Source organism: Cataglyphis hispanica, chromosome 13 (assembly GCF_021464435.1).
Source record: "Cataglyphis hispanica isolate Lineage 1 chromosome 13, ULB_Chis1_1.0, whole genome shotgun sequence".
NCBI classification, from domain to species: domain Eukaryota; kingdom Metazoa; phylum Arthropoda; class Insecta; order Hymenoptera; family Formicidae; genus Cataglyphis; species Cataglyphis hispanica.
The window spans coordinates 4757497-4769695 of record NC_065966.1 but is presented as its reverse complement, the minus strand read 5'-3'; the positions used below and the strand labels follow the sequence as shown (position 1 = coordinate 4769695).

Here is a 12199-nt window from a genome sequence, read left to right as displayed (position 1 = left end):
TATATGCCTATATATACATATAATATAATATAATATAAGAAGGCTCTTTCGGCCCTTTCTTTTTTTCTCATCTTATATTCGGCAAAGGATTGGTAACTGAGAGATGACGTATCGCAACGTATTTTATAGATCCATTGAAGCTGGATGTAAAAAATATAACGGATATTACGATATGATCGCATAATCAGGATATAATTATGACAGAAAGTCGGACATAGTTGAGCGAAACCAGTTTTCGCCGCCGCAACAATTTCCGCCGTGTAATTTATCCTTGCATGTACTATGAATGCAAATTCTTGAGAAACAAATTTGCAAAATACGCTCTAAAAAAAACTTTATTTTACCGGTTGAATCGTTATTGCCAATCGTCTTTGTTATCCACGCGATTGCTCGAGTATGTTCGTTGAGCTTTATGAGGAAATCGACGCCGACATAACTTTGGATTAAATATATAAAACGCATGTGGATCCCAGATCCACGTGGATCAGACCTTTAGAAGCAGAAAATTCGCTGAAGTCAACGAGATACGTTATTACACCGTCGTTCGGTAGCTCGGCACGTTTCCGATCTCGTTTCCATTTCTTGTTTGCATGGGATGATGGCAATAGGATTCCGCGCGATTAACGAAGGTCTACGTGTACATACATTTAATTCCTGGAACTTACGTGAGAAATAAAAAGGTTGAAATATGAGAGAGAATAACAGCGGCCTGGATGAAATATTAGTCGTCATTCGTAACCCTTCTTAGAAAGAATATAAAAAAAATTATCAAATTCATATATATTGTATGATTTATATAATTTATACTTATATCTACACATAAAATTTCTTACATGAGTCTGTTTTATGCAACTATGAAAGTTGTTATGTTATACCGACGATGACTAAGCGATGAATTGTATTAAACTCTGTTCGTAGAATTCCAGTTTTTCCATTAATAAACTTATAAATAGCAATAGTTAAGAAAAATATATTCATAATGTATCAACTATATGTCCTTTATATATAAATTCTATAATTTTATAAATCTCTATAAAAAGAAGTTATGTTAATTTTTATTTTAAGGTTTTATATATAAATTTCACATTTGTTTATTTTTTGTTGTTTATTTTGAGAGTTTGAAAGAAAGATATAATAATAAATTTCACTTTTCAATCTTCGTCTCTATCAAAATATAGAGTTAATCTATGGATCTGTGCCTTCAGGCAGAACCACAGTGAAATTGAAAAACGCAGGAGAGACAAGATGAACACGTACATCACCGAGCTGTCAGCGATGGTGCCAATGTGTCACGCGATGTCTCGAAAGCTGGATAAGTTGACCGTGCTGCGAATGGCGGTGCAGCACCTCAAAACCATTCTCGGTGCGGTTACCTCATACACGGAGGGTCACTACAAACCTGCGTTTCTCAGCGATCAGGAACTCAAAACGCTCATACTTCAAGTGAGTCCAGTTTCTAATATTTATTTGCATAAAAATTGGTAAATCGATATTGCAAATTTTTTTTACGATTATCAATAATATATAATTTTCTTATCGTGGTAAATCAATGAAATATGCGCTTGTTTCGTCACATTATATCATTTAATTTTTTGCTTAATTTTAAAAACGATATTTCTAAATTACTCGACAGTTATATGTGCGATAATTAAATCAAATCGATCGTATCGGTATAATTCAACGCACGTTCCTAGTATCATTAACGTGAAATTTACATATGACGTGCATTTTCGCGCGGCTCATAAGAGATCGTTGGTGTCTTTTGTAATCCTTTTGCACGAGATCGAACGGAGATAAAACTGGCGGCGGATAACTCCCTTTCTCCCGCGTGCTACAGATTTTTATTGGATTTGGTCTCGTGCCGGCGAAAGGAAAGGCTCGAAGCATGTAGATTTATAGGATCGCGATAATAGTACTTTAGTCTCTCCGAGGCGCTCTCAAATCACCTACGCCTTTAATTCCGAACCAATTGGTAGGAAAGAGAACGCAAAAGACTCGCGTCAACAAGTAGAAAAATTGCAAACGAGCCTGTACGCATGTTATGCCTTTCTCGGATTTTTAAGTAATATAAGTAAACGTATTGAATTAGTCTTATAATTTCATCATCTTATTCGAGTATCGAATAAAAAGTCTTTTGATAAGAAAATTGTATATAATAATAGAGGAATCTTTTCTCTCTTTAAGAGAGCGTAGAAATTGAATTCATTGGATATCATCATAATTTGTGCAATGTTTCAATTTTATAGGCGTAGAAAAAATGACGTGTCATTATAAGAAATGATGAAACATACACTTTGCTGCGTCTACGGATAATCGAAATTGTTTCCTTATAAAATCTACGCCGGTAATTTCTCTCTCTCTCTCTCTCTTTCTCTTGGAAAATTGCGCGACATGAGAAGAATACAACAACCAAGAAATAACTTCTATTCACCCCAGATTCAACGTATATAGAGTTCACGCTCTCGGATCCAGACATTTCTCATTGTCATGCGAGTATGTGTGCACACGTTTATCTTTTATCAGGGTTTTTCTCGCTCGTTCGCCGTAGAAAAATATCCGGGAGAAGTGAGAATGACCACGCCCGACATACCAAGTCAGATCGGCATGGTGCTTTAAACGCGCATAACTGCGGCCATAATCAATCCCTTCATTGTGAATCCATTATTGCGTTTATTACCGTCGAGAGATCCGGCTTAGGTTGAGAATAAATTACGTCAAGTCATCAAATAAATATCGGGTAATTATTGTGATCATTAATTCGATGATTAAACGTAATCGGCTCAATATCCTGCGTATCTTCGCGCCGTAAAGCGAAGACTATGGATCGGGATTTCTAATGACGATATCTGGCGAATCTTATGAAACAAAGAGAAACGCGTAAGTGTGCGAATAAAGAAACTGTAAAGAGAAGCGAGTATGAAATTCGAGCGTATTTACGTCGCGACAGAATGCGAACGCGGCTCTTCAAATCATTTCATTGACATTAATGAATGTTACATACGATCGATGATGTATCGAAAACACCATGCGCGATTACGCAATGTGAACGCTATTAAGGATCTAGCTCGTACAACGATAAACGATATAGCATCGAGGCGATTGTGCCTGTGGAATTGCGAGCAGGATGTGAAATGTCAGGCGATATTTTTCAGAAAAATCAGTCCAGCTATGCTGGCTTACTAAGATATATCCGTCGAAATGCAATCCGCGTTTAATGCAAAAAAGTACTTAAACTATTAAATTATTAAAATATTATTGTAGTCTGTAAAAAATAATCGCACTAAATAATTTAAAATAATATATTAATTATAAATAATTTAATCTCAAACAGCAAAACGGAAAGCAGTTTATCTCATTTCAGGTCGCGGAGGGCTTTGTCTTCGTAGTGGGCTGCGATCGTGGAAGAATCCTCTACGTTTCCGAATCCGTCTCGCAGACCCTCAATTATTCTCAGGTGAGGGAGTTTACCATTGTTTTTAACTTTTAAATTTTCTCTACTCTTCGAACCGCAATTCTGGCACTAATATACGTAAAATATCAAGTTGCGTATATAAAAGGAGTTTATGCGCGCATACGAATCTCTGGCTCTCAAAAATTCTTACACGAAAAATTATATATTAATATAAATTACATTCATATATATATATATATATAAATATTTCTATAAATCAAAATATTTTTGCATTTTCAATAAAATTTAATCTCAAGTAAACAATTACAATTGAAATTAAATTACGCAATTCATTGAAATTCCCTTGATTGTTATTAATTTAATTAAGTAAATGTTGTATATGAAACGTGTATTTATTGCCAGATTGACTGACAGCAATTGCTATTATCATGTCACAACATTCTAATTTGCAATTTTATCAGCTATTCGTCATTTTTTCAATTAAATGTCCCCGTAGATTAATTGCTTTTAAATGTCTCCGTAGATTAATTAAATTCTGGATAATCGAGAATAAAATTATTTAAATTGCTATATACATATGTAAATTAAATAAGTGCTTAGATTATTAATTTATTAAAATGAACTCTTTCTTTAGAAATTAACATAATTAACATAATAGTTGTGTTGTGTGATCTCTTGATTCCATTATTTTACATTAATTTTTGGAAATTTTTCACAAAACTGCATACGAAAAATATTTATGTCATTGCAGAGTGACTTGTTGGGTCAAAGCTGGTTCGACATTCTACATCCGAAGGATGTCGCCAAGGTAAAGGAGCAGCTTTCATCTTCCGATCTCAGTCCGAGGGAGCGATTAATCGATGCAAAAAGTAAGTAACTACTGTGACAATAAGTTGTTGCCGCATCAGCTCTCTCCAAATCTCCGATTCAGCTGATCAATTAGCCGCGAAAGATAACTTCTCCGGTTGCGGAAACTTTTCACCTCTAAACTATCAATTATAGCATCTCTTTCGAGACGTTGCCTCACGCTTGGCGCGTCAATCATTGCGAGCGTAAATTATTATTTTCACGCGCGCGCATCCACCTTCACCTGATAAATGTCAGTCGCTCGGCAGCATTTGCCCGCGTATAAACCCTGTCGATAAATATCTTTGAATTAGCGTGCCTATCAGATAAGAGCATTGCGAAAGTTCTACGCCATACGAGGCCAAAGGAGACGAAGAGTCGCCGAACAGGTCTAATGTCAGAATTCCTTGGACATTACATCGCGATCTGCATATGTGATGAGAATTTTTAATCCTCCGAGTATTTAAAGCTAATAATTACAACAAGAAAGCCTTGCAATAAAGGTTTCTCCGATAAAGAAAGATATAATAAAAATATGAAAGGAGAGAAAAAGACATTTGCGCGAGAAACGACGATAAGTAAAAGCAAACGATCGATGGACGGACTGTTGTTCTGTCATCCCGATTGTTTCAGCGATGTTACCGGTGAAAACTGATGTGCCCCAGGGCGTATCACGACTTTGTCCTGGCGCGCGAAGATCCTTCTTCTGTCGGATGAAACGTAAAGTCGATGGAGTCCGTTGTGGCGAGATGCAAGTGAAAGAGGAAGTCGACACTACCACTGGCTGTCACAGGCGGAAAAAGCAACAAAACGTAGGTGAGTACGATTATTTATTAATTGTCGAATTATCGTAATCCTTTGTAATTGAGTTTGTACGTGTATACATTGCAAGGTCCAGAAAAGAAAACAAAATTCAAAATCTGAATCGATTACATTGCGCTCGGATTAAGAAATCTTGTATTTTATACAGATGATTGCGATTGAGCGCAATATGACTATTTTATTATTATATATGTACTCTTGTAAGGTGACACAATAGCTTTTTAGAATAAAGAAAGAATTCACGCCCGTATCCTTCTACCAAAGACATGTTCAATTTTCTTTCTCGAAAATCGAGATATCTTGTAGTGCGGAAAAATACGTGCGCGACGATTCAGAGGATCTGAAATAGAGATGCAAATGTGTCTTTTGGATACTGAAACTCGCACGCACGATCGGAGACATGGTATGAACGATGCTTGCCGCGTGGCTCGTCAAAGGTGAAAAGTGGAAAATATCATAGTCACCGGTGAAAGGGTCGTCGACATATTCTCATCACAAATAACTCGTTGGCAATCATAAAGTCTCCTCCGTATTCGTTTCTTACAATTTTATCTTCTATACATAAATATATACAAAAGATATAGCGAAGTGTGCATAAAGTATAATAAAATACATTAATGTGTTTGTTTAATTAATTATAATAATATAATGGAAATATATATCATTTGCAAATTTTGCGAATACAAAATTTTAATCGGCATAAATATATGTTTCAGATCGGAAATATTGCGTGATTCAATGCACGGGTTATCTAAAATCTTGGGCGCCCGCGAAAATCGGTCTCGAAGAGCAGGAGGGCGAGATCGACGGTGAAATTTGCAATTTGTCCTGCCTGGTCGCGGTCGGTCGGGTCCAAATGGCGATATCGACGACTGCATTGCCGTCGAGGAAGCCTCATTTGAGACCCATACAGTTCATCTCACGACACGCGATGGATGGCAAATTTCTGTTCGTGGACCAAAGGTATATTGTTTAGATAAATTGTTTAAAGGTCATTATCTCGGACAATCTCCGAACCGTTATCGTATATTTCGTGTACACATATCGAAATGAAAAAAAAAAAAAGAAGATTTTTCTCGGTCATTTAGAGCTACTCCAGTATTGGGATTTCTACCTCAGGAACTGCTGGGCACTAGTATGTACGAATACTATCATCATAACGATATTCCTCATCTAGCAGAGTCTCACAAAGCCGCGTTGCAGACCTCTGAGCGTGTTACCACGCAGGTAATTAATATTGATTATTTACAATCGCTTTTTTGCAATTATACATGGCTGTATTAAAATAATAATTATATCTGTCAATATTCGCGTTACCGCGACTTGATCGATTATATATTTTTCATGTAAATATCATACACTACATGACAAAACTTGTGTTATTTTTCTTGCAGTTCTACAGGTTCAGAAGTAAAGATGCGAATTTTGTCAGACTGCAATCCGAGTGGAAATCTTTCAGAAATCCATGGACCAAAGATATCGAATATTTAATCGCCAAGAATTCTGCTATCTTGTGAGTAATGATTGTCATCCCTTACACATCCCGCGCGTGATGATATAAAGAGCTCTCTATTATTTTTTTCAGTTGCGATACGCGTCCGATTGGAAATAATGGATCCGGGAATTCGAGCGTGCAGGACAACTACGATTATTTCACGCAGAGTAAGTGCGTTTTGCAACTGTGTTTTCGCAAGATTATAAGAAAATGTTGATAAGAATATATAGTATAAGAATTGCCGAAGTAACTGAGATTGCGTATTTTTTAACTTGCAGGTAATGGTGGATTAGAGAGATTGATCTCGAGCCACGTGGAGGTAAGTAAAATCGGTCGGCAGATAGCGGAAGAGGTACTGGACCTACAAAGACGCGGGGAAGACTCTTCCTCGGGTAGTAGTCCTGGTCCAGCTGCGACAGAGCCCGCTTTATTAAATGCAGAGGTAAATATTTTTTAGGCCATTAGTCCCGACTCAAGTTTTTTATTATCTGCTTTTCATTAAAGTCGCAAATCACGACGACGGCATCGCCGGAGAGGGTATCCGACGTGTCCCAGCCAGGCGGTATTGGCAACGACAATTGCAGCAGCAATCCTACGTCAACGTTCAACCACGTAGCGAACAACGTGCAGCTCAACAGCATCGCGAATGACCAAGGTCATAGCTATTACTGTCTCTAAGGAGTCGGTTCTTGGTGTGTAGTGCGATTGCCAAAATTATTCAGAGAAGAAAAGAGATTGTAGAGAGAAAGAGAGAGCGCGAAGTTTGCGACTATGTATCTATATATATATATATACATATAGAAAAGAGAAACGCGCGTACGTTTTTAGCTGTTTTACTTACCGCATGGCAATGTAGCGCCGATTCTGTTGTCGGTACACAGAACAATCATGTATATTGAGTGATATCACGCACAACGTAACATCCACTTTCTTTCAGGAGCGTCACCAGACGAGGACATGATGGACATGATTGGTGGCACCACGATTAATGAATCGCCAAATCCGATCCCGTCTGACGGCAACGACGAGGCAGCGATGGCAGTCATTATGAGTCTGCTAGAGGCAGACGCGGGCCTAGGTGGTCCAGTGGACTTTTCCGGATTGCCCTGGCCGTTACCATAGTGTTGTGTGCATAATACGTATAATGAGATGCATCTTGGTTGAACAAAATGTTCGAAACGAGACTTGGTGCTAAAAAATGGTGCTTGTAATAAGAACTATAAATTAAATTAAACAAACTGTGTAGTTTCTAAACGGAATTATCGCGACCGACTCAATTAACGACATTCTTTCAATGAAGAAAAAATAATCGTGGATTCATACAATTATGTTTATAGCTATCTTTCGTCGTAAATTTTTTTGCAAAAGGAATGTTCGTACAGCGAGGTAATTTGTGGTAGTAAGCAAGGGCGAATACTGAGATGAAACTCCACATCAAAAAGTATATAATGGTGATAATAGTGCAGACAATATCGTGCGAATAATAATTACTTTAGTGACAAATTGACATTATACGTATAAATACGTATTATAGGCACGTGTGTACATACGCGTATAATATAACGTTTGAATGTACCTAATTAAATTGTAAGAATATATATGTATATCTGTTCGGAAGAATATCTCTCTGTTCTGAAGAGGCTTTTATTTCACCGAATGAAATGCGCGCAATTTTTTAAGCAGTTCTTTCCAAAAATTTGGAAAATATTGACCACCAGAATATGAGATTCGCCGAGATATGTGCGCGCGTCGCGGTTGCTCGCGCTTAGTTAATGCGACGTGTTATTGTAAAAATAAATATGAACATTTATACTTTGATATATATGCATTTATATGATTTATGTGCACAAATAATAGATTGGAAAATTATAAAAGATATTGTTTTGTAACGTGGAGAAATGAGCAATGCTCATCGCGCAAGCAATCGCTTGTTATTTTCGACATTCTTTGTTTTATGTTGTTATATTAGAATGATGCCGAAAATATTGATGTGTGAACTGAACAAAGATCACTGTTTAATAGATCGTAGTTAAGTTTCATACTTTTCCATTGTTTTGTTACTGAAAAAGAAGATAGGAACAGCAATTAGCTTCTCAAAGTTTGTGATTTTTATTAAACTATATATAATATTTTTCTCTCGAGTAATATAATGTTGACTATCAATGAAAGAAATGGAAGGATAAAATACAATCATGAAGTACAAACAATCTCGAAAATAAAACTTAAACTCAATGAATGTATAGGATAAGAAATTTTTTTATTCGTTATGCAAATCGTTTTCCAGATTTTAGGGCTAGAAACGCAATATCTGTCGGAAAATTTAATTTATATTTATAACATTAATCTCCTGAGGAATAAAGTATAAGCTTCTAATGCCTCAATTTTATTTTATTTTGCCATGACGTATGAATTTCAAATCAACAAGTATATCATAATGATACATTTATAAAAAAACGCGAATGTGTGTGTTAAGGTAATATAAGAATTCTAATGTAAATAATATAACATTCTGCTGTAATTTATTGTCCAACATTAAAAAAAGATAAATATTTACATCTTGATACATTGACTATTCATATGAATAGTATGAATAAATCTTATGTATGAATTCTCTCTCTCTCTCTTTCTCTCTCGAACTAATCCGAATTGCAAGTTTTTTTTTTATATAAAAAAAACTATAAACTATTTAAGAATATATTGCAGATATACATGTCTAATATCTTTCTTATATACAATGCAAAAAAGAAAAAATTATTTGTGATTATTTACAGTAATATACATTTGCAGGAAAAATTACATAATTCTCTGATTAATCAATGATGATAGCGCATAGTTTCAGAGCTAAATGAGCCAAATCTTCTATACTCAAAATATATGATGGCAATTACGTTGTGTATGTTGAAATGATTTGTATCTATTAATAAAAAAATATTTTTATGCTTCATATTACATACATATATGTATCACTTTGTACCTAATTATTTTGTCTTTTAATCAAACTTATTGTTGAACCGTCAAAAAATGTAAAGTTGTCACACAAATTAATTTAAAAAATAATTATATTGTATATTTTTCCTTCTTTGCAGAATGAACATAGTCGGAGAGGAAATCAATTCTATGTGTTATGGATAGTATCAAAGACCACATAAAATATTGATATTTTTAATATCAATTAGAATATAGCTAACTCAGACTTTTTCTACTTTTACTTTAACCGGAAATTTTAATTCCACATCTGAATCAAATTTCTCAGCTTTTATTTTGATATAAGTTTTTGATTCTGAATCCGAAATGGATGACTTTTTTCTCTTCTTGTAACTTTCTAAATGATCAGATACAGCTTCATTCTCTGTATCAATCTCAGGAGACTTTTTGCGTTTTTTTCGATGTTTAGTCTTTTCTTTGTTCAAAGTAGCATCTTCTGATATTTCATTGGTAAATTTTTCAATTTTAATAACTCTATCTAGATTATTATTTTCAACAGAACTGTTTATATTATGGACATTATTTTCACATTTAATGTTTTTGTGAACATTCCTATCTGTATTATTGTTCAACATAGTTTCACTTTTGTTCTCAGAGATAGATTCTGGATCAATCCCATGGTATTTCTTATGTCTTTTTCGCAATTTTTCTTTTCCTTTATCAGAAGAAGCATCGTCTTCTGATATTCTATTGATTGAATTGTCAACCTTAATAGTACTATTATCCAGATTGTAGTTTTCAATAGAATTATTACGGATATTATCTTCACATTTGATATTTACATAAATATCTCTTTCTGCCTTATTATTCAATTTGGTTTTATTTGTATCCTCAAAAGTAAATTCTAGATTACTTTCACTAGATTTCTTATGCTTTTTTCGATATTTTCTTTTCTCTTTTTCAGAAATAGTATCGGTTTTTAATATTTCATTGGTTAAAGTATCAATCTTGATAGTATTATTCAAATTTTGATTTCCGATAATACTGTCTGTATCATCATTAATTTCACATTTGATATATCTGTAAATATCATTCCCTGTATTATTGCTCGATTCAGCTTTTGTTTGATTCTTAAAGAAAGATTCTGAAGCAGTTTCGTTGAACTTCTTATGTTTCTTTCGGTGTTTCTTTTTCTCTTTATCAGAGACTGTATCATCTTCAGCGATTGAATTTTCAGTGCTATTCACATTATGTTTCTCAATGGTATCTGTATTATTATCTTCATATTTAATATTTTTAAAAGTATCAATCTCACATGACTTTTTCTGTTTCTTTCGATGTTTCTTCTCTTTAACAGAAATGGTATCATCTTCTGATATTTCACTTGTCTTCTCAAGCTTAATAGTACTATCCAAATTGTGATTTTCAATAACATTTTCCATATTATAAACATTATTTATACTCTCTGATAATCTGCAGCCTTGCAAATAATCAGAATTTAAAGAGGCACAGATAAAAGGAGGCTTACTCTTGTAGTTTACTTGGTTTACACAGCATCTTATTTCTTGACCAATCTCCACCAAATCTCCTAACCATTCCTCTATATTATCCGGTTTCGGAATAGATATAGTATATATTTTATGCACTAAAACTACAATATGATCCAAGCCTTTCTTGTTCACTATACCTATAAATTAAAAATAATTTTAAATCTCTTTATAATTAAATTTTTAAATATATGATAATTAATAAAAGTATAATTTACCTTTTAGAAAAGATCCAATCATTGGACGAAACAAATAAAAGTCTGCTTCTATATCAACATGGATAAAAGGAGAATCATAGAGTAGTTCCCCAAAATTATTAAGCAATTTCGGATGTTTAAAAGCAAGCATAAATCCCTTCAATCTAAAAAAATACAAAATTATTTAATTAAATTTTATTGTAAATTTTATATTTTTCATTTGTCCGATAAATCTTAAAATATATTCTTAGAAAAACATAACAATTTATATTTATAATTTTACAATAGATTTAAGTATGCAATTAATTGTGATGCTACTGAAAAATACAAGAAGTAAATTAATGAAACAATAATAACAAAGTAGCAACAAGAATAATTATGTTAATAATATAGTCTTAAATTTTCTTTTTTTACACTTTTTTAAACAATAAATCCAAATTTAATTAACGTTTATGAATGAATGATAAAAGATACTTCAAATATAAAAGATAGGTAATATATTGTTTTGTTTTATAAAATAAGATATATGTAAAATATGAACATATGTGTAATATTACATACTCTTTGTCGTAGCAATTCAATGATGATTTTAATATTTGATTCAGACCCCGCTTTATGTTACTCAAATGGTACGGATGTAACGCAAGGTGCTTGACGGTCCTCTCATAGTGCACGTGAGCATCCTCCTCCTCCAAAAGTCCGGTAAGTTCCAGCAAGGACCATGTTATTTTTTTATTTGTCTGAGAATCCATTTTGCTCCAAAATCACGAAATTGCGCGAAATTACGTAGAAATACGAATAGGATTATAATTGCATGGTTAGAATCAAAAATTGATAACGAATTCACCCGCACTACGCAGCTTAATGGCTTTTGCACACAGGACGCGGAAACGCTTGCAGCGCGGGAAAAGGCGGTGTGGTAGCCAAGTCAACTTACGACTTTTCCATTAGAGCG

The 12199-nt window shown here is 34.1% G+C and overlaps 2 protein-coding genes across 9 annotated transcripts in view; one reads left to right on the top strand and one right to left on the bottom strand.

Annotated features, from left to right (window-relative positions):
• The window catches only part of LOC126854209 (protein cycle), a 27980-nt gene extending 18844 nt beyond the window's left edge, over positions 1–9136 (top strand). For 5 of the 8 annotated variants that reach the window (XM_050600684.1, XM_050600690.1, XM_050600685.1 and 2 more), the window contains 11 exons: positions 1206–1443; positions 3362–3454; positions 4164–4281; positions 4892–5074; positions 5797–6043; positions 6169–6307; positions 6475–6593; positions 6666–6742; positions 6854–7017; positions 7080–7230; positions 7513–9136. In XM_050600684.1, the coding sequence (XP_050456641.1) occupies positions 1206–1443; positions 3362–3454; positions 4164–4281; positions 4892–5074; positions 5797–6043; positions 6169–6307; positions 6475–6593; positions 6666–6742; positions 6854–7017; positions 7080–7230; positions 7513–7697 (1714 nt within the window). In that variant the 3' untranslated portion in view covers positions 7698–9136. Of the gene's footprint in view, positions 1–1205; positions 1444–3361; positions 3455–4163; positions 4282–4891; positions 5075–5796; positions 6044–6168; positions 6308–6474; positions 6598–6665; positions 6743–6853; positions 7018–7079; positions 7268–7512 lie in introns of those variants that run through there. The other 3 variants (XM_050600688.1, XM_050600689.1, XM_050600692.1) reach the window with 3 other exon arrangements.
• LOC126854232 (DNA-directed RNA polymerase I subunit RPA43) lies at positions 9069–12199 on the bottom strand. The gene is made up of 3 exons (XM_050600754.1): positions 11806–12199; positions 11266–11408; positions 9069–11187 (listed from the first exon to the last, which is right to left on the bottom strand). The coding sequence occupies exons 1-3, from the start codon at positions 11994–11996 to the stop codon at positions 9764–9766; spliced, it is 1758 nt and encodes a 585-aa protein (XP_050456711.1). The 5' UTR covers positions 11997–12199; the 3' UTR covers positions 9069–9763.